The 22,963-nt window shown below is 37.9% G+C and overlaps 2 protein-coding genes across 2 annotated transcripts in view; one reads left to right on the top strand and one right to left on the bottom strand.

Moving 5' to 3' along the window:
• Positions 1–22,963, bottom strand: part of DNAH7 (dynein axonemal heavy chain 7) — a 261,259-nt gene that overhangs the window by 25,251 nt on the left and 213,045 nt on the right. Inside the window, exons 51-55 of the mRNA XM_067548990.1 lie at positions 20,518–20,644; positions 19,045–19,239; positions 11,194–11,286; positions 2,859–3,035; positions 492–653 (exon numbers count right to left, since the gene is read on the bottom strand). Of these exons, the coding sequence (XP_067405091.1) occupies positions 492–653; positions 2,859–3,035; positions 11,194–11,286; positions 19,045–19,239; positions 20,518–20,644 (754 nt within the window). The remainder of the gene's footprint in view (positions 1–491; positions 654–2,858; positions 3,036–11,193; positions 11,287–19,044; positions 19,240–20,517; positions 20,645–22,963) is intronic.
• LOC137153532 (baculoviral IAP repeat-containing protein 5.1-like) lies at positions 4,382–9,308 on the top strand. The gene is made up of 4 exons (XM_067548989.1): positions 4,382–4,563; positions 6,493–6,602; positions 7,727–7,844; positions 8,747–9,308. The coding sequence occupies exons 1-4, from the start codon at positions 4,426–4,428 to the stop codon at positions 8,888–8,890; spliced, it is 510 nt and encodes a 169-aa protein (XP_067405090.1). The 5' UTR covers positions 4,382–4,425; the 3' UTR covers positions 8,891–9,308.

Raw genomic sequence — 22,963 nt, 5'->3', positions numbered from 1 at the left:
GCAAAGACTTACATGTATGTTTAGCCTTAAGCAGGGTGTAAGACTTTGGAGGATTGAGGGCAACATTTGCAGGAGATATGGTATCTCTTTCAGATGTGTGGGACAGAGAAAATGAGTAGAACATCTATTTACCTCTGAGCAAAACATTAAATATATTTTGTTTTCAACATCAGGGACTGCATCCTAAGCTGCAGCTGAAATACCACTAGTGTAGCTGGAGGAAATGGATCAAAGGTGGTTGCAAGTCTGAGTTCTACTCTAAATTTATACTCTGCCCTTTGGGAGATACCCCAGGTCCACATTCTTTCTCTGGAGAGTGCCTCCTACACAGGGAAATAAGAGTTGATGCAGAACCAGCATGCAGGGATTCCTTTATATAGGGGACTCCTCAACAAGTAGGTTAAGTAGGCTTTCTGGCTGCTTTGCACACCAAAATGGATCTGAGAGTCAGGTCATAAGTGTTTGTAAAAGAAAATACTAGTGATGTTTACCTCACAGACTTTTTCCAGTGTTGGCATCCATGAAGTTGCTAGGTGGCAATTCTGCAAAACTACCCAGCTGCCTTCCTTTACCGCCTTCTCTATCATTCGCATAGCTATTGGACCTTGGCCCTGACCCAGCGACAGGGAGCTTAGTTTTGATCCACCATATCCCTGTACATACAGAACACTTTCAGAGTGATGAAATATTACAAAAGTTTATAGAAACACAGCAAACACTGACATAATTAACATCCACATTTTTGTTTGTTAAACAAGACTAAAACCACATTGAATTCAAACTAATTCAATAATATAAATGTATTAAGTAAATTCTATACATAAAAAATGTCTAACCTACAAAAATCCTAACATCTCTGGATAAGAAAGCATCTCTCATTTAATCTTTTGTTTGTTTTGAGGACATCTTTGGGATTGTAAACTAAGATTTAATTTTGTTTCTAAAGGCAAAAGGTTTTCTGTTTCCATATGAACTGGCCTGAACTATGAAACCCTTCCTTTTTTATATTTCTGACAAGAAAGAGAAAACCTGAGAGTCTAAGCAACCAAGAAGATGAGATAAGCACAGATGAATAGAGAAAAATGGATTTGTGAAAGAGAGCCACAGTGACACATGCAGAGACAAGGACAGATGGTTAAAGTAACTGAGCAGGGAGTGGAAAGGAGAAATCAAAGAATCCAGGAATATCCCAAGAATCCCTTTTATATACTCCCCCCACCATGAAAATCCACAAAACTATCTAGTCTGTTTTAATGGGCTAATTGGTGGTGAAGTTTCTTCTTAAAATTCTACATGGAATTTCTGCCTCCCCTTCTCTCTTATGTGAAATTAAAAAAAGGAAATATTATATGATATATTACAACTCCATATTAAGATAAATATTATCTTTTAAATGATAAACTCTTCATGGCAAGGTCATGGTTTCTATTACTGTATGTCTAGAAAGCACCTTGCTTATCATGGGTGCTGCCAGAAACTAATACTTAAAAATAATAATAGCAATTATAAAGGGTGTGTCGGTATAGCAGTGTAAATGCTCTCTGGAATTTAGACTGGCAGGACTACAGGTGCTGAACAGGCAGTGCATTTTGTCCTTGGTGTAAAGTAGAGTGCTTTACTTCACTTGCTAACCACCTCTGGTCAACTGAAGAATTAGCATCCATGGAGCCTCCAGTCTTCACTGGGAGGGAGGTGTTTGTAATACAAAATATTGAAGGGACTGAGAAAAAGGGGCCAGGAAAGTGAGATCCTGGATTTCCCACGAACAAATGGGAGGGGAAAGCCAATTTCCAGGCTCACTTGAGTTTCTCAGGCCTATTTTTTTAAGTAAATATGGAAGATGTGATCAAGAAGAACTTGAAAACTGAAAACTAGTAATATCATTTTACAAACAGGTATCTGATATTCAGGGACATATTTGCATTGAAATGAAAATTTACATCTACTTATACATTTCAAACGTTTAAATTGCACGACATTTTAAACCCAGCTCAAATCTTCTTTTCACTCCATTTCAGTTTAATCTCACACCTGCCAGCCACTGGCTCTAGCTACACATCAATTTAATCCTGTATCATAAAATTCCGAATATTTAAAAAGACTTCTCTGAACAGCATATTGTTTGAGGCTGTAGATGTCCTATTAGAAATTACAGGATATATTTACAGCTTGTTGAGTGGGGATTTGCAGAATGCCAGTCACTCCCAATAGCACAGAATTCTGACAGAGTAATTGCCAAGAAATGCAAGTCTTTCATCTTACTAGAAAAAGGCAATTTTCTGGTATTACTACAAAATTATTTTATAAGAACTTTTTTCTTGTAACAATGTCATGTTGCTAATGGTTAAATCCAATAAAAATATATTTGGCTTCTGAAGTGTAAAGTCCACCAAAGGCCATTAGACAAAACTTCTTTCTTACTACATTACATTTTGTAACAAAGTAGATTTTTGGTTAATACTTGCAAAAATTAACTTCAATTTTCAGAAAAGAACTACATTGAATTAAAAAGATTTGAATCACTATTTTTGACTTTATCTTCCCATTTTCTATTAGAGATTATATAAACTAATCATTTTAACTGTTCTTAAAATCACAATGGGAAAGAAGATGCAGTAAATAATGAATATGTATTTTCTACAAATGATGAGCCAGTTGTACAGCCTTCATTCATACAAAATATTCACTGAAATTCATTAGTTCTTTGTGTGACTAAGAACCATGGAATCAGGTCTAATGCATTTTTAAGAGCTCAAAAGCACACTGTGAGCTTATGTCAACATTTAGGTTTTAAAAAGTTATTGCTTCACACACACACAAGAATGTCATAAAAATGAAGCTTCGAAACGTTAATATACCTGGTCATCAGCAAACTTGAGAAGGGCAGCCATTGGGTCTGCACCAGGAGACAACACAAAAATCAATGATGCACAGCAGTGACTATCAGAAAATGCCTTAGACAAATCAAATGGAGGTGGTTCAATAAATGGACGACCCAGCTTGTCAGTGATAAATTCTTGCACCATAGGGATAATCTAGAAGAACAAATATGTACTATATGAAACATCAAGATTTGTCATTCTGAATATTTCAATACAAATGTTAAACAAGCTACTCCTGTGTATAAAATGATACACAGGAAAAGTCCCATTGAACTCGCTGTGTAAATCTTGGCAGGATCAGGGGTCATATAGGAAGATTCAGCAAAAAGGAGGACTAAATGGTCTTAAACAATGACTGATTTTATTTCTAGAGATATTGCTTCTAGGTGAACTATTAGGCAGATTGGTAGGTCAGTTTAGGAAGCTGGACCTGCACTTGCTCATGCTTAATCTGTACTATGGATAGAGGATTTCAGTTTCCAAGGCTATCAGTCAAGCCACTTTCACTAATCCTAAAACCCAATCCTGTATGTTATTTTGCACAGCAGTCTCCTACACTGAAGTCAATGGGACTCTTCATGGGCGTGGGGTGTGGCTATAAGAGGCAATTTACAGAAGCAAAGATCCTAATCCTACACACACTTATTTATGTGCTTCATGTTAATACCATGAATAGTCCCACTGAAATCATGGGACTACTCATGGGAGTAAAATTAATCATGTGTGTAAGGATTTGCACAAACAGGACCTAAATGTGGATGCAGACATACAAATCACATAACTAGTGGCTAATTTAAAAACAAACACATGACAAACATTTAAACATTTGCTTCTGAATATACACAGTAAAAAAGACTCGTAAGATTTCTGTTTCATAATTGACTGGCACTTCTGATTTGCCCATTTTCATTGTGCAACAGCTAAAAATTTTAGCACATCTCCAGAGTGGTGCAGTTTAAAATACATGCTAGAACATTTTTATATTCATCCTTTGTTGTCTTGAAAAGAAATGCAAAATCCTTTGCTAATGCACCATTAAAGTTTAAACTCTGAAAGTGAAACTGTCAAGAAATGCAAAAGTTTGTTTTTAATAGCAGTTTTAACTGAGCCACATTATATAATATTTATGTAGCATTTTTTATTACTAGTTAGATTGTTAAATATACAACTCAGTATATAGTATATGCAAAGTGACTGAATTAATACAGATATTTGGAGCTTATCATTTTTCTTGATACTGTAATGATCAAACTTATAACTTTAAAACTGAGCTAATATAGGCTGTTGCAGTTAACAAAGATACACCTTTGAGTGCTAAGAATGTGTCAGATGCAGAAATTCCATTGTAATCCCTTCTCTTGATTCTGTGACTCATAGATTCACCTGTGTCTTTACTTAATTGAAACACCTTCATGTTTGCAGGTGGGAGCAATGAAGCCAATGAGTGAAGTGTCTTAAATCTGAGAGGGAGTAACACAGCCCAAGCTTTGCATTAGGTAGGGTAAGGGTCAGACAAAAGTCTGCCCTGCCCCTGTGCTTTCAGATGGAGACTTTTTGGAAAGAGTTTAGTTTAGCCTCTAAGCATTTGATTGAGTTTAGAGACATGTATGAGTATGAGAATCGCATAAAAACCTTCACAGATTGGCCTTTTATGGAGAATTGCAAATGCACCCCTGAGAATGTAAGTCTGATGATATCTAATGTTGTCTATAACTAGGAACTCTCTTGAGACAAAAATAATAGATTATATAAAACTTCATTAAAACTCCCAAAGACTTTCTCTTCCCTGATGGACTTTATGTTAATTAAAAATGCTCCTAAACCACATGTTCATGTTAAAACAGAGTTAGGAGTCTCAATTAAGCCTATAAAAGTCAGGAGAAAAAAAAAGAGATAAGTGCTTTAATTCTGTCCTCTGTGCTCTGAGACAGCACTGCAGTGAGATGCGTGGGTGTGTATCATTAGTCTGGTAATCTAATTTTCAGGCATAAGGAAGAGGGTTTAAAAAAAAAAAAACCTCATGTCTGAGGTCTGCCTTTCCTGGAACTTCTGGATTAATTTGGTGTTTGATGTCATGCTGTGCAGACTAAAGTGTTCCCTCAACAACTAAAGACGTGCCCACTAGAGCTAAGCGAATAGTAGAATTTTTGGTTTGAGGGGCTAAACAGGAAAATTAAAAAAATCTATTTAAAATTCATACTGGAATAACTTTTTCAATCAAATCTAAAACACTCATTTCAAATCACCCATATCACTTAAACTGATGTAAAATGAAATTTTTCTGAGTTGTATCTTTTTCTTCCAATTCAGTCATTTTAAGTGGGGTTCTTTTGCGTGTGTGTGTTAAATTGGCCAAATCTAAAATTAAAATGCAGTTTCAAATTTGAAATGAAACATTTTGATTCTTTTTCCCAACCAAAAAAGTTTTTTGAATTTGGGTCTTCAGATCCTGAAAAATGTATTTTTCTAGGGGGAAAAAATAAAAGGGAGTGGGAGCAGAATCTACAGAGATCTAGTACTCATCTATCAGGAAGGATAAATATCAGACTATTCATTATTCGGCCGCAAGCTATTATCATTGTGAATTAAAATTGGTGTCCACTCAGTGCTTTGAACATACAAAGTACTATAAAAATGCCACAATGTTATGGCCCATAATGCTTTAAAATTGACAAGTCCCATTTTGGTGCAACTGCTGTATATCTTGAGGTTTACACCTCAGATGAAGCACACTTGCAGTTATCTGAGCAGGTGTGTAGGAAGTTAAAACGACAACATACCTAGGACCACTTCTAAAGATAAGTAATTGTAATTTTTAATCTTTCTGGGTATCTTTAAAGGTAGTATGTGCTTATTTCTTACAGCATGGCTGCATTATTTTTTTCCTTAAAAGATTCTAGAGTTGGGATAGTCACGGCTCTCATCTAAATCCAAAGTTACTGTCCTGCGAAGCTCACTGTAATGAGAACTCTATAGAGTTCTAGCTTCATGTTTGTGTGTGATGCTCTTCTCTTAATTGTGGGATTGCCTCATTTATTAATTATATTTGCAAAAGACAGTTTAAATCAAGAAACTATGATCTCACCCACTGAGTCTTCCATCCTGAATACATTTTAAATGACAATTTACCTGTCTGTCTTATTTCTGGATAAAATACTACTTCTGGTATTACTGTTCAGGCTAAAATTAGAGGGCTTAACCCTCAAGTAGTTCCTGGGCAATATATTGTAAATAACTAGTTCTTACTGTGATGCCTATTGAACACTGCCACCTGCTTAGCCATTACCAGCTGGCAATCTCAGAAATGGGTACCTGCAAACAGCTACTCTATGCAAAAAACCATGTTTGTTTACCTTTACTCTCTTCTCACCCTACAGCTTATCTGTTACACCCTCTTATTGGTTTTAAACTTATGTTCCTACAAGCCAGCTACTCCTTGCTGGATGACACTAATGCTCATAATGAGTAGCTTGCAGGACTGAGACTTGAAACTGCAAATTCTCTGGGTCAGGGACTGTTGTTACGTATCTTATATTTTCACAGTGTATATTACACGAGGGCCCAATTTGTTGGGGCCCTAGGTACTACCATAACTAATTCTCCTCTGCAGATGGCCAGGGCTGGCTTTATCCACTGTCCAAGTGCAAATGAACCTGATGTGGCAAAGTGTTTCTTTTGCTTGATAGAGCTGGAGGGCTGGGAGCCAAATGATGATCCACAGTAAGCAATGGTCTGCTTATATTCTTTCTCAATCTTCTTGCTGTGAAACTACTCAAACTTTGAAATATAGCCCTCCAAGTTCTCTGGTCTACTCCCCTAATATACTAGTTTGAGCATTACTTTCCCTCCTAGAAGCCCTCTATGGTTTAGTTATCAAAGCACTCATGTAATCTTGACCTGCAGACTTCAACTTTCCATTATTATGGAAAACATTTGTTTCTTCAAACTGTGTAACTATATCCTGAAAAGTAACCAATACTAGTATTATGAGGGTTCTTTGCCTCTCTTGATGTCTCCATATAAAACTCTTCTCCACTTTATAAGTTGGAAAAAGTTCTGCCAGCACTGGAAACTCAACATAAATTCTGAAATTCTAGCTGTATTTTTTTCTGACTCACATCTGAAATAACTAAATTCTTATTGGAAGTTAGAAAAACTTAGCTCTCTTGCCTTTAGCTGTATTGCTTCTGCAATGCTTACATAAGTAAACTCACCTGTCACTGAAATAAGTAGCTGATTCTGAATAAACACAGGTAGCAGATCTGAATAAGGAGGTCCTGTTTTTATAGAGTCTGTATTCTAAAACTAGAGCCACTGGGCGTGTACATTGCCCTCAGTTCATGAAAATTTGTCTGTGTAAATTGTGTGGTCTAAAGTTAAAGCTAATGGGGAGGGGGAGAAGAGAGAGAGAGAGGAAGAAATGACAAGAAGTGCTTCAGGCTGCTGAATTTTGAGGCCTAGGTATCAACTCTTGAGTTAAGTTTGTCAGCTATTCTGAAAAATTGCTTTCCCTCTTGTTGGAAATAAATATTCTGGAATGATGGAAGTACACATAGCTGGGGGTGGATGCACTAACTTGTGGGTGTCTGCCACGTGTATCTTAAAGAACTTATACCTGAAGAAAGAGGAAAAGAGGAGTTTCACAACTGTCCTCTTAGCACCTATAAATAAAGGTTTGAACAACGCTATTTAGGGGCAAAAGAAAACATAAAACAAGCCTGTGCAAGTTAGATAACATCTTCTATATTAGAAAATTGTAGAATTGTACCATTCTCTTCCACTGCCTCTCAAATGCTGTGGAAGACTAAATATTCCCAAAATGAAACTTTGTATTTGTGCTGCAGGATAGAGCACTCCAAACGTTCTAGCAACTGTGGCTTTTTATCCCTTACTAAGAACTTTGATGATCTGACAATGGAGGAGTACTACATGCTGGAGATGGACCGGTTGAGGACTTTTCTTGTAAGTGTTGGTGCAAATATTTTTTAATGGTTTTGGGTTAAACTGAGGATGTTGTCTGAACAAGAATTTGACACCTTGAAGTGATTTCCATGTGAGAGAGAAGGCAGGAATCTCTCACTGAAGGAACTTGCCAAGGTAGCAGTGTCTAGGAACTCCAGGCTAGATTTTTAAAGGTATTTAGGCACTTAAGGATGCAGATAGGCACATCTGAAAAAAGTCCCATCTGCATCCATAAGTGCCTAAATATCTCTAAAAATCTGGCCCTCTGTGTCTAACTCCTTAAAAAACTTCACTCCCCTGGATGTGTTCAATCTAACACTCTTAAGTGGTGGAAAGAGTACGATCCCTTCTGTGTATAACATAAAAGCAGCCCTTGGAAGCACCACTGAGAAATAACCATACTCTTTGTCAACTTGAACTGACAGGACTTCAAAGAGGCCATGCTAAACACAGACATAACTCTTGTCAAGCACTTTATCTTCCCCTGCTTCAGTATTGTTGTGCCAACAGCTTTCCAATCCCACAGTAGAAGACAAATTTGAGCCCCCCTCACTAGTTCTGCAGTTATCCAATTCACTGATAGGTCATCTCTTGGAATTCAAAGGTAAATGACACTAGTATCACACCTTAAAAGTCTTCCCTCATGAGATTACCTGAGTGGCAGCTGATATGTTATGTATAAAGTAATAGGAACAGGAGCTAGACTGCTTCAGTTAATAAACATTGACATCTGGCAGGTACCATTAGTGAATTTAATGGGAGATGTAATTAGAGGCTGGGATAGTTCCCCATTAGGGCAACAATACTAATCAAAGTTCTATATCCCACTTACTGAGTATTTTCTGAGTGTCTAGGTCTAATGCACTTCAAACACTAAGTGAAAACTCTGGCTTTACTTTAAGTGCAAAACTGGCAGAAGCGCAATAAAGTCCTTAGAAGAAGAAATTGATGCAACCAGAAAACGCCTCATTGATCATTTTGTCAGCAAACACCAGTACACTCCAGAGCCAAAGATGCCAACACCAGAGTCTCCCTCAACATGCTGATTCTACTGCACAAAGTTCAGGAACCCACCAGGACCCCCAACTATAGCCCCCTGGACAAAAAAAATGGATGCGCTATCTACAGACTTTCAGGACGGTTTATTCATTCTTTGTCTAATTTTCATATGGCCTGTGCCAAACATTAATTGTTGATCACATTGATACCTGAAATAGATACCACAGAAAGTTGCCTGAATAATAAAGTACTAATTTCTGTAGACATTTTATAAAGGGCATCATAATAATCAATATGAGCCCCTACCTTTTGAGGTATATTTGATCACTATGGCAGATGTAAACCAATAAATCTCGAAATAAATGTTTGTAAAATAAAAGGTACATTGGCTTGTTAAGCAGAGTACTTCTGCACTGTTTTTAGATGATCAAATATTTGTATTCTTAAATAAAGATTTACAACTGATTCAAGTGTGCACTTGACTTTTGATATACCCAAGCTTTGGGAATGTTCAGCTCATGTTCAACTTAGTCTGCAGAAGAGAAGAGTGAGGGGGGATTTGATAGTGGCCTTCAACTACCTGAAGGGGACTTCCAGAGAGGATGGAGCTAGCTGTTCTCAATGGTGGTAGATGACAGAACAAGGAGTAATGGCCTCAATTTGCAGTGGGAAAGGCTGGGATATTAGGAAAAACTTTTTTACTAAGAGCATGGTGAAGCCCTGGAATGGGTTACCTAGGGAGGTGATGGAATCTCTATCCTTAGTGGTTTTTAAGGCCCAGCTTGACAAAGTCCTGGCTGGGATGATTTAGTTGGGATTGGTCCTGCTTTGAGCAGGGGCCTGGACTAGATAACCTCCTGAGGTCCCTTCCATCCCTAATATTCTATGAATAGTCAGATCTACTGCTGGGCTTTTTGCTGCTTTTCAAGTAGCCATGGTATCTGTCCCTCTGCTTACCACTTAAGACATAGTTTGTGAAGGTGAACTTAGCAACCAGGTCCCAATACCTGTCACAAACTTCAGAAGGACTCGGACTGGATGCATCTCATGAATCTCAAATAAAAGCACTATTGTTGGTGACAACCTGCAATACTGTGCATTTATCACCCAAAGGCAACTACTGTGACTTTTAAAAGTAGCTATTGACAAGCTTCCCTTGAAGTGCAAAAACTGTATAAACTGTCTAATCCTCTCATGACTGAGAACTTGATTTTTATGTTCTAAAATCTATTAACAAGGTAAGTGAAATATGCAACATCTTGTATATCTACCAAGTGTAGTTTACAAGCCTTGTACTCTCATGGAAGGACATGGAGGATGAAGGTAACCATAGCCATTATATACGTGTCAATGGCTCACGCTGTTATGAGGGGTAGAAGCTGACTATTGCTGTTCTGTCTGGTCAATATTCATGATAGATACAGAGATGGGCAAGAAGGCACTCCTGTCTAATAGTACAGTCACAACAAGTATGTCTCAGGGCAGCCTCTCCTTATTTCTCTTCCATGTATTGGTAAACTAAATCATGCACACCATACAAAGTGGAGTAACTACATAAGACTTCTGCTTACACTTGGAATCTGGTTTTTGGTGGGTTTCTCTTCCAGGCTAACACTATATAAACTGCTGGCTAGGTGATCTTACAGAAACAAGTTTGTAAATATCTGCTGAAGTGGTGAGGTTTAGGGTTTCTGACCTGATTCCCTGGATTAAATATATATTCAACAATAGTGATAAGTATATATTAATGCGTGATTAGAATATGAATTAAGTAACACACATGTAAGGATACAATCTTGTTTTCATTGATGATAACAGAAGTTTGCTCTTGATTTCAATTATAGCAATATTGGGCTCCAACTGTGCAATATCTTTTAATGCATAACCAAAATCAGCACCCAGACCAAGGGCATAGAGTATGCTTAAACAATTGGAACTTGCAGAGGAATTTGACAAACTGGCTTGCTTTCCACTTTCAAAATGGAAAAACTTACGTGGTACTGTACTTCCATAGTTCTATTCCTTTTCTGCTAAATGGAAAAGGAGGAGGATACTCCTCCTTAGAAAAATGCAGATAACATTCTTTCACAAACTAAAAACATGCTCTGTTTCTTTTAATGTAATCAGTGAATGCTTGTATAGTTTTGAAATGCATAAGCATTTGGCAATTCTTTGGTTTTAAACCCCACTTCCTCCAGATTACAGGAAAAGACAATTAGTGGACAGCAACAGACAATTCTTCAGAGAAATAGTAAGATAGGGAAAAATCCAGACAATATCTAAGGCAGGGGACAGCAGGTGAAACCTGGAATACTTTCCAATAGCAAGCCTTTGCACTTCTACTACTTACTTTGTCAGGCCTCAGGCAGCGAATGATAAGCATCCTCTGGAACTGACCCACTTTCTTTTGCCACTCTTCAGGGAAATCCTCATGGTGGGGTTCCTATGAGCATACATGCAGATTAGCTTTATTTAATTAGCACTCAAATAATAGAGTGAGAATAATCTAACTGTGCTTTACCCTTAGGAATCCTTGATACAGTTGAGACACAAAAATGGTGAAAAACTACACAATGTATTGTTTGGTGTTTCATACTATGAAGCAACTCATGATAGGCTGAAATGTTTCAAAAGAAATGAGATGACAAAAATTCCTTCCATTCTTTTTGGAAGGATTGAAAAACAATGGAGTAATTTAAAATTACACTAATTTCCTTCTATCTTTCTGCAATATATAAACATATATGATAATGCTTCAATGGGATGTAAGTATGGCAATGTTGCCAATTCATGATTTGATCATGAGTATTGTGATATTGGGTATCTGTTTTAAACCCACAGGGTCTGCAATGATGTGACCACAAAAATGTTAGCTTCTATTTTTTTAAGATGTTTTGAGCTACCCCTGGAATTCACAATGTGTTCCTCCAAGAGCACATACCTACTAATATTGATATTGGAGCTCTTGCTTGTATTTCCTGTGTCTAATGCTTATACCAAAGCCAAAAGTAAGTGCTGGACCCTCTTTAAATTTTGGTTTGATTTTATGAAGTTTGTTTTAACTACCCCTGGAATTCACAATGTGTTCCTCCAAGAGCACATACCTACTAATTTTAATAGTAGTGTTTAGAAACATAGATGTGCAATTACAATGCATGTCAGAGGAAGTATGGCAGTTAGTTTCCCCATACCCATTTGAAAATGTACCCTTTAGAATGGACTAAATATCTATGGTTCTTCCTTCTAGTTTTCACATCAGTCTTTTCTATTTGGCTGGACCAATGTATGTTGCATAGCATTCTACATTGCAATATTAGAAACAGTAGCAGGAAGATAGCAGCAATTAAGTTTCAAAAAGTAATAGGAAATGCTCCTTTTGGATCATTAAAGATACATGCTTCTTTACATCTAATGAAGATTTACAAGGTAAATTTACTTTTAAAACACAGGGAAACAAAGGGTTAGATTCAGAAGAACTTAGGCATTGCAATGCTAAGGGTGCAGTATCTAACTTTTAAGGACCCTGCCTATACAACCCTGAGTTAGGTGCCCAAGCTCCCTATATAGTAAAGGATGACATTTAGGTAACTAAAAATGGTTTTCACAGAAGCCAGCACACTGAGTAGGGATCTGAGATGTTGGGGATAGCCAAGAGGAAATGCTGAAGAGGGTATGTAGCCTCATTCCTGACCCTCAAAAGGAGTTAGGAACCTAGCTCGGTTTGGGATTCAAAGTCATGAACCCTCTACTGGACTCAGGGACCTAAGCCAGGTCAGCCCTTTCTCAAGAAAAATGGAGGAAGTGGAATTGGTTCCCCTTTCTACGCTGTAGCCTAGGAGTTGGAGTGCTCCCTGTGACACAAGAACCCCTTAACACCAACTGGCAAGAGGGTTACAGGAATTCCTGAGTCTGGTACGTACGTTCTGGTTTACCAAAGAATGTCACGTGAGGATTTAAATGAAAGCTGGGGGTCACTTGGTCATTAATATAATTGTGAAATGTATGTACAGACAGTACATAAGGAGTTTTATTTATATATATATATATATATATATATATATATTGAAAATATGTTCTTAAAGTCTGTAGCAAGCTACAGTCACAAGCAGAGATGAAAAAACAGGTTTTCTGTTGGACAACAGATGTTTATTCACCAATCTCTCTGTCAAGATGTAAATCAAGCTCTGTAAGCTAACACAAGGGCTGCCTATTTATATACGAAGTCAACAGGGAAGAAGCACACAGAAAAAATAAGTGATAGGTGGTTATCCTGATTTTGAGTACAGACAACAAACTTTGGGGGTAGAAGGCAAAGAAGAGACACCCCCCTCACCCTACACCTAGGAAATAAATGGGTAGTTCCTTTACATTCATGAAAATGGGATCTTAGCCAACCTCAGTTGAAGAGCTGTAAAAGATGCTGGGTGAGAGAAACTGCTTCAGACAGGATGTTAACCTGTTAGTTAAGCGTAATCTCTAGAAAGCGTGTTCTGATTTTGTTTAATATGTAAGGTTAAGATTTTGTCAAGGTTATTTTTAGTAAAAGTCAAGAAGAGGTCACGGGCAATAAACAAAAATTCACAGAAGCCATGACCTCTCCCTGACTTTTACTAAAAACAACTATTGATGACAAAATGGGGCTGACTGGCAGGTGGGGTGGGATGAGAGCAGAAGGGCAGAGTCCCCCCACCTGCAGAGATAGGGAGCTGGGGGGCCAGGGCTGAGAGCTCTGGGTCTGTGGACCCCCTACCATACTGCAGGGCCCGCAACTGGGAACTGCAGGGGGCTCAGAGCTGCGGGGGGCCTTGCCTCGGTTAGTGGCAGCTGGGAGCTGGAGTCCCCTGGCTGGAACCAGAAGAGTTAAAGCAGAGCAACTTTCCAGGCAAGAAGGCCGGGAGAGAACTTGCTCAAGCAGGGGACAGAAGCCAAGGATGGTAACTTTAAGGTAATAGGTGAAGGTGATCAGACAGAGTGGGAAGCAGCCCAGAGAATGCAGCAGCAGCTATTAAGAAAGCAAAAATGTGGCTGCTAGTTGTAGGATCCCTGGGATGGGACCTGGAGTAGAGGGTGGGCCTAGGCCCCCTCCTCCCCCCCCCCACCTGCTGGGGAAGTGACCTACAGCCCCCAGAAGAGGACAAGTTTTGTTTGGAAGCCAAAGAAAGAGGCTGGGAGTTTAAACAGGCCCAGGGACCGGGCTGAAGACCCTGAAGAGGGTTGACAATTTGTTGAGTGTTGTTACCACTCAGAAGGATAGTGAAGTTAAGAAGTGACCTAGATGGAGAGCTGGGAAACCACAGAACCACAAAAGACAAAGAATCTCCTAGGAGAAAGCCTGAGGATGGCGGTTGGGGGGGACACTGTTCTATAACACAGCAGGGATAGACTTAAAGCTAGACCGGAAGGGGCCAAGAACTGAGACCAGAGGCAGGGCCTTGTTGGACCTTTATTATCCCAGAAGGGGTTCATCTGTTTTAGACTGTGACTAAGGCTGAGCCATCGAAGACTGACATGATGAGGGCAACAGTCAACAGGGGGCACCACAAGCACATGAGAGAGGCACTCATGAGAGGAGAGCGGCTCCAGTCACACAGGCTATATATCACAGAGGAACACCTGAAAGGGACTTGGAGACTGGGGCATACCTATTGTTAACCTGCAACACAAAATAAAGGCAAGCATAACTCAGAGGAGGGTGCTTGAGTAGCTAGAAGATTGGCAGTGTTAGGAAGCTGACACTCAGCTAAGTACAGGCAAGATTACCTCACATTGTTAGCAGGGGGCAACAAGATGAGATGCAGTCTTAGGTACTTTGAGAACCATCACTCTCCCCCACATTCAAATTCCCCTCCCCCTTTGCTTGATGTGGAGCAGTGACTTGAACTCAGGTCTCCCATCTCCTAGATGAGTGCCCTAGCCAAGGGGCTATGGAGTATTGTGGGGTGGGCCTTTCTCAGTCTCCTCTGTTGAAGCTGTTCTACATCATATGAAATATTTAAATGTTCATTGGGTCAGAGAGAAAGCAACTGCCTCTATAATCTAGTGGTTAGTACAGTCACCTGAGCAATTCAGGTTCCAGTCCCTGCTCACCCTCACAGGTGAGGCAGACAGGGGAAGGGCTAGTTTGTGCATCCTGTCAAGTGCTGGAAGAAGATAGATGCTGAGTTGTTCAGTGATGCCAGGACATAGGCAGAAATTTAGGTACAATGAAGACTTTACCAGTGAAAACTTAGGCACCTACCAGTAGGTAGCAGCTGAATAGTGGATTTATGAAAGGCAGTGGTACCTAAATGTTAGGTGCTACATCCCTCTTGTGAATCTAGTTCAAAGTGCCTATATGAAATAAAGGTAATAAAACATTCCTGACCACCCTCCTTACGGAAACTATTGGTCTGCCAAATGAAACACAGCTGCATTCATGTTATTAAAGTATTACAGTAATCAGTACTAGAATCTGATTTCACCAAAACTGTAAGCATGTGCTCAAATGATGGGATTTTCCTAAGTCAATTAAGTTTACAAGAGTCTTAATCTCCTCCTGATAAACACTAAGGACAATGTTAAAACCTCCCTTGATAGAAATATAAATCATTTAAAAATACACTTTGGTTCTATTAAACATTTGCAAAGTGACAAAGTTGACTTTATGGAAGAAACAGTTTAATACCCTGAATGGCCCAGCTACCTCACTGTGCACTAACAAATTCTGAATACATCAAACCTAGGATCAAGTTCACTGCTGGTGTAAACTGGTATAGCTCCATTAAGCTCCATGTCAATTGTGCTGCACCAATTTACAACAGTAAATGGTCCCTGATTTATAATATAATATTACAACCTAAGGCTCACTGCTGCAAAAAATTACATACAATATACATGTGACTTCAGTGAGACTATTAAGATATACATGTGCTTAAGTCTTGGCAGGACTGGGGCCTCAGACAGTCACTATCTCCTATCCCTGGTATCAAAGCTAATTTTTTAAAAACTCCAAATTAACCTCCAATATTGTTAGATTTATGGTTACTTGGAGTTCAGTCATCTTTTCTCATCTCTCCCTCAACCTGGTTGCCAGAGATTTTTGTAACTGCGTCCTAAAATCTGATGACTTCTTTTCCTTCTCTTATATTTGGTTTGCTTACTTCCCAGTAGATGAGCCTTTTCCAATATATAAATAAGTTAAAAATCAGAATTTTTGCCTGTTACAGATTTTACAATGGATTCTGATTCATTTTAAAAGATCCAAATAAACAGCCACACTACCAATTCTGTTAACAGGTAAACATGCAAATACAAGAGAACTGAAAGGAAAACTATTAATACCAGTTTGAATAAATACTTTGAACCTCATTCAGCACAAATATACTCCTAACTTTAGTTACTACAAATATTATGAATTTGCTGAGAACATGTGAATTATACAACAGATTTACTAACCATCATGGTGTAAATCTGTCATTTAAAAATAGGCTCTAAATCCACCCTTTTACCCTTCTTTTCACCAGCATTTATTTCCTCGTCTCCCAAACTCCAACTTTATTATAGGTAGACTCTCTCAGCTGGCAAGTATTATGAAAACTGAAACATGACAAATGTATCTCTAACTTCATTAAGAACATTCTACCAAATTAAATGGATTTCTTTGTGCGTTTGAATCTTTTATCAGCAGATGTTACATATTTATCATAACAAGGAATACAGAAATAGTCCTATATATTCTAATATCTACATAGAACATTTCCTTCAGAGAACAGTTTGGTAGTTCTTTAACGTATATTAAATTGAGTAATTTTTAATTATTCTGAGGAATGGGGTTTAAAAAACAGAATCTCATTCTAAACAGAATGAACATTTCAATGGAACACTAGGTTTCTTCTCCCATGGTCATGCTAGGAAATCTATAAGGAAAACAACCATTCACACCAATAAGTTTATACATAGATCCCCGGGCATCAATGGAAGACTAAACAGCAGTTGCTCTCCCATTTTAGTACTGAAGAGAAAGTTGTATTATCTTGTCTCTCTCTTATTGGACCAACTTCTGTTGGTGAGAGAGACAAGCTTTCGTGCTTACACAGAGCTTTTCTTCAGCTCTGGGAAACCTGAAAGCTCTGTGTAAGCTCAATCTTGTCTCTCTCACCAACAGAAGTAGCTCCAATAAGAGATATTACTTACCCACCTTATCTCTGTAACATGTTGAGACCAATGCTGATACAACACTGCATACAATTATAGCCAAACCAGTTAGAATTCTATATCTAATCCTTAGTCACAATATACATAGAATCAATTTAAGATACATTCTATGATTCTAGCACAGATGTTGATAAAATAGATAAATTCAAATGTCTAATCAATATGCCAAATGATAGATATGTAGATTTTTATTGTGAAAAAATCTATCCTCTCATCAAAGCATAAGTAATCTGGGTAAGTCCCATTAAAAACCAATCACTATTATGTGAGTATATCACTTGCATATTGAGGTGGAAAATAGACTCCAAATATGTGTAGAAAAATCATTACAAAAATACTTTCATTTAATAGCTGTTCATGGCAGAATAGCTCTCAGAATGCTTAATGACAATAAATATAGCAACTGTTATGCTCTCAAACAAAAACAGTTCCACTCAGATTAAAGTAATTTACATTAAAATATGCCATTTTAACATAATTAAAAGAGAATAAACTTTTCATAACATTTTATTGTGGTATAAACCATTTAAGAAAGAAACAGGATAAAGCAATCCTGATAAAATATTCTTCTCTCTCTCATGAGAAATCTTACCTAATTTCCCTATGGTTCACTAACTAGAATATCTGAAAATTCCACTCCACAGTGACAAATATAATGTTACTACAGCTAGATATGCAAAGGATAATTTTTTGTCATGACCTCAATGAATGGCAGAACAGCTTTCCTATTTCAGTATAGTGAGACAAAATACTAACTATGTGCCTGATCCTGCCCTCCCTGAACTAAATAAAAGTTCTGCTATTGACTTAAATGCTATAATTTATCAGGTCCCGTATTAGCAAACTGATATCCTGATTCTGCAATCCTTACTAAGTAGCATTTATTCACAGAAGTCCTTATTTTCTTCAGGATGCCTGCATGAGTATATAAGTACCATTCCATGAGCTAGATTTAGGCTTTTAAGCCACAGCCTTGCAGAGCCTCACACAGCGCTGCTTTGCCTCTTAATCACCCTCTTTTCTAACCCCCACCCCCTTTTCCAGCTGACTGGTTCTCAGGTAGGAAACAGGAACCAGCACTCCCCAAGTATAGGGATTACCATTCTGAATTACCATTGCAGTGAAAGGTGAACCTTTTTTCCACCTTTCATCACTGTGTGCAGCACAGGGGCTCCTGACAATCTAGGCCAATGAAAGTGTACAGAACTGGGCCCTGAATTATTTTCTTTAATTTCTCTCATTGTGCATTCCTGACCAGATTCATCCAAAGTCTACCAATTAAAAATCTAGTCAGGCTTTTCCTAACTCTTTTCATAGTTTCCTACCTATTGGTTAATCAGGTAGTTAAATCCTTAATTTCCTAAATGATGGACATTTCCAATGTGTAAAACAGGTATATAGTCAATCCTTTCTAGATGGGTTTCCCAAAGTTCCTGTGAAATCTTTTTGAACATTGGTGATATTTTTCACCATTACAGTGGTGGCACAAAATAAAAATAAAAAAATGGAAACAATTTAGCCTAGTATAAACAGGTGCAGCTTTGCTGCAAGTCTCTTAGCGAAATTCAACACTGATGTAAGTGGTTGTGTAAATTACAAGTTGGGTGTAACATGGTCAAATTGGTGTAAGTGGCAAAGCTGTATAATTTGAACCAATAATTAAACATGATGAACAAATATATGTGACTCAATGTGCATTTTGGTTTTCTTAAAATTAGCAGGTTTTTCCTGTCCCTCTCCTCATTTCAATAATTTTTATTTGAATTTGTTTAAAAATGCAACCCAAATTGTGACTCTCTACACAGAAGTTAGTTGACAAACTGGGAGTACTATAACCCTTTATATCATTTTACCTTAATATTTATGTTCAATTACCTCAAGAATGTAGCAGTACAAAATTATACAATTGTCTTTGTTTTTCTTAATTAATATTTTTAATGTGATCAGTTAACCTAGAGATACAGAAAATCAGTAATGAAACAGACTTCAATTATTTCTGTTAACCTACCAAACTATCGTACACTGATTTCCATCCATCCTTTAGTCGCATAAAATCCTTGCGAATGTTTTTGAAGCCTGGCAAATCATCTAGTCGACAAATTTCATCCCATGCTTTCTGAGGAAGCCAGGTGCAGGGATTAGAGAAGGGATTGTCCAGACCTATGCCACCAGTTAGTAAAAACTTCCACTCATTTGCATCAATCTGCAGTAAAAGAGAGCACTATCAGACAGCTTAAAAATGAAACGTAATGACTAGGCAAATACCATATTAGCACATAAAGTAGATAATTGATATACTTCTCTGAATTTCTGCACTAAAAGTGGGAAAGGTTTCTTAGTAGTAATATTGAAGACAAACCTCCAAAAGATTCAGTGGTTGACTTCAATTTAGTTAAGCATCCCAAAGTCTGGAGCTGAATATAATTGAAAATTTTAACTGAATCTGCTTTACAGCAGATGTGAACAAACCTTGAATCGTATCTTGGCTAGTTCTTTCTTGAGCTGATAAATGGATAACTGTAGCCAACTGAATTTTTGGACAAACCACCTTTGTTAAACACACATTTTTGTGCTAACTTTGATACCTTCTGGGAATCAAAAAGTATCAAGAGTTATGTATGGACGCTAATGTGTTTCAGACTCTTTGGACCAAACTTCAGGTCTGAAAATGAAATCCAAATATTAGTCCCCAACAAGTCCCATTCCCTCACCAACATTTTACCCAGTTCCAAATCTGTTTGAGGGCTGGAATTTGTAAACCAAGGTCCCTGGAATGAATTTTCAAAGGTTGATTTAGTAGCTTTTCAACAAAAATCACCACCACTTCTCCTAATACTATTAATACCGTATTGCGGAGATATAAATTAAAAGGGCTGCACTTCCCCATCAATTTCAAATAGTATTCTGCACAATGATCAGATACAACTAATCAGCATTAAAAGACACAGCTGTGTCAAAAGGGTCTGATTCTGAGAAATATATGTGTAATCAGTATTAAAGTAAACACATTTGGCATCATAAATGAATAAAACTGGCACTTTTCCCTCCTCCATCATAACAATTAATGGGAGGTGAAACTTTTTAGAAATGCTCCTAAAATTCATATAGTAAACTAGTCAATTTCATCTATTCCAAATGAATAAACGAAAAAAAAACTTTACTACTGATACAAATACTGACAACCATCTAATTAAAAAAGTCAGTGGATAAATAACAATTTTGCAAAATATTTGTAATACTATAGGCTGGGTTTTATTTTAATTAAAGATTCAAGAAATGGCTATCATATATTCGAGTTTGCTAAATCACTTTTATATTTTATTCTAGCAATTATTCTCTAATTGCTTACTAAACCATATAAAACCCAAACTCACCCAATTACAGCTTTTTAAAGTTACATGTTATATGTTCCTATTTCAAGATATAGGTATGTAGTTTAATATATACAGTACAAAATTGCAAATAATTTTAAAGTACTGACCAATTTTTCATGCTGCAGAAGGTTTACATTTAGACAAAAGGAGAAAAGCAGCTTGTCCTTTTCAAAGAGTGAGCGACAGATATTAACATAGAGTGAATACGTAAAATGATCCTTGAGAATCTTCAGCCTGCAAATGTCAGAGAAAGAGAAAACTTAAATTAGTATCTGTTTAAAGCCCATACACTTAAGCAACCCTATTACATCTCACTTAGACCTCTGTTATTCTAATAAACTTTCTGGTCAATTACCCAAAAACAATCAAGGATCATCATTAAATGTGTACACCAATTTGTGAGGAAAATAATGAAAAAATATTTCAACAGAATTACATTATACTGACAGATTTTTTAATTTTTTTTTTTTTTTTTTTTTTTTGGAGAGCGCAGGGGAGCTGAGCCTTCCTGTTGAAAAAATCAGCAATAATCTTTCATTTATATTAATGAATTTTAAAAGGCACAGACAAAAAAAAGACTATCTTCAGTGGTTATATAAAAGAATTTTCCAGTCTGATAGTGTCTAGTACAATGTCATAAGACAACTGTGCTGTATTAACAATTACTTCCTTTAAAAAATCAAAGTCAGAGAGCCATCTATTATCAAAACAATGAAAAAAAATCATGAAAGGGCCAAGAAATGCAGTATTTGAGTTTCCAGAATTTTTCTGTCAAGGTAGAGGTTGGTCTCACCAGATGGAATGAGCAAGATGTATGATCCTCCTACTCTGCAGATACCAATGGAGGTCAGAGGTATTTGTACCAAGGCCCAATGCCTTGCATGTCTAAGACCACTTTCCCTTGTCAGGAGAGCTTCTTCTGAAATGTGCCACCATGATCTCTACCTGCTGACCAGGAAGAAATGTCAAGCCCTATCTGTGTAGACTGGGCAATAGAGGGGCATTTGATAGGATCAATATTAGAGGAGATGCATGCTGGAGAGCCGTTACTCTGTTTCCATCTGTTTTTGCTCCCCTCCACTCACACAGCAAAGAAATGTCCATAACAAACATTACAAATGTACCTCTGAATCCTAACTTTTTTATATATGAGGTATTAATTTCCTGGCAGGGAATAATACAGCAGCAGTTCAACTCAGGGTCAATCAAGCCATGAAGCTTTGAAGTAAAGATAGTGCCAAAGGGCAAAATGTGAAATTTTAATAAGAAGTTATCTTGTTTACATTAGAAAAGGATTATAATAATAGTAACCTTGTTACAGATCAGCAGCACAAAAGCCAGAAAAGATTTAGCGCTGAAAACAGAGACGTTTGAATGGAGATCTGTTGGAAGAGAAGAGAGACAGGCCCTTGTTCCTTAGAGGTGGAGAGGCAGTTATTGAGTTTGTGTATGTTTGTTTTCTGGTTTGTTTTCAGTTTGTAAAATCTGGACAGAGGCTGTGTATTGTGAGGGAAGCAGACTGTCTGATCACAGCTGAACCTTGATTAGAGGGCAGGCTTCTCTCATCAGCAGCCCCATAAGGCAATGAAACAGCAGCCAGTGGCACAAGAGCAAGCAAGCAGAGGAGTTTGGGGAAGGATATGCGCGCACTTGTGCTTTTGGAGTTTTTTTGGTTTTTCTTTCCTACTTGACAGAAGTTTAGGAGGGAAGGCTCTGACAGCTACAGAGGCAGCAGTGGTAGTGACCAGAAGAATGAAAGAGACAATGAAGATAACTGGATGTGGAAGCTACGGGATGTACATTAATCTGGAGGTGGTACCTGAAAGGTGCTTCATTTGTGTGAACTGCTGCTGATAGATTTGATGGAAAAGGAGATCCCAGGTTTGGAGATGCAGCTAGAAACTATGGCTCAGTTTCAAAAGGGATTTGAGCAGATGATGGAGGAAAGGAGAGAGAAAGCTGACAGAAAACTTCAAGACTTGCAGATGCATGCTGGATCAGACAACTGTGATGGTAGGCTTCTGGATGAAGGCGGCAGGATCTGATTTGGATATAGATAGACCTATATACCCGGTAATATTTCTACTGGGAATGTGTGTCATTATGGGAGATTTTAATTTCCCAGATATTTATTGGATGACAAGTGCTCTAATAATGGTAGGGCCTAGATATTTCTGGGTGTGACAGACTACAGATTTCGTCACCAAATAGTCACCAAACCAACAAGAGGTGATGCCATTTTAGATGTTCTACTGGTAAATAGTGAGGAACTCATAAAATAACTGGTTAAAAAGGTCAGCCCCCTTTCCCCCCGGGCTTCTGATTGGAGCTGGGTGGTACAGTGGCAGAGCCCCTTCCCTGCTGGTATGATGGAGGGGCAGCCAGGCCAAATATGAGCGAGTGGTGTCATGGCCTGGCGCACAGGATCACAATGCTACTCAAATTTGGCCAATTTTGATTGCTGGGTCCCCCTCTACTTCTCCAGTCCTTCCAATCCCCAGAGTTATACTCATCCGACCTATTAGGAAATAAGAAAAGTATAGGAAGTGTTTG

The sequence above is a fragment of the Emydura macquarii genome, unplaced genomic scaffold (genome assembly GCF_026122565.2).
Source record: "Emydura macquarii macquarii isolate MOO-44397 ecotype Brisbane River unplaced genomic scaffold, CSIRO-AGI_Emac_v2 contig_1253, whole genome shotgun sequence".
NCBI lineage: Eukaryota > Metazoa > Chordata > Testudines > Chelidae > Emydura > Emydura macquarii.
Note: the sequence above shows the minus strand (reverse complement) of the source record. Positions and strands in the feature narration are given on the sequence as shown.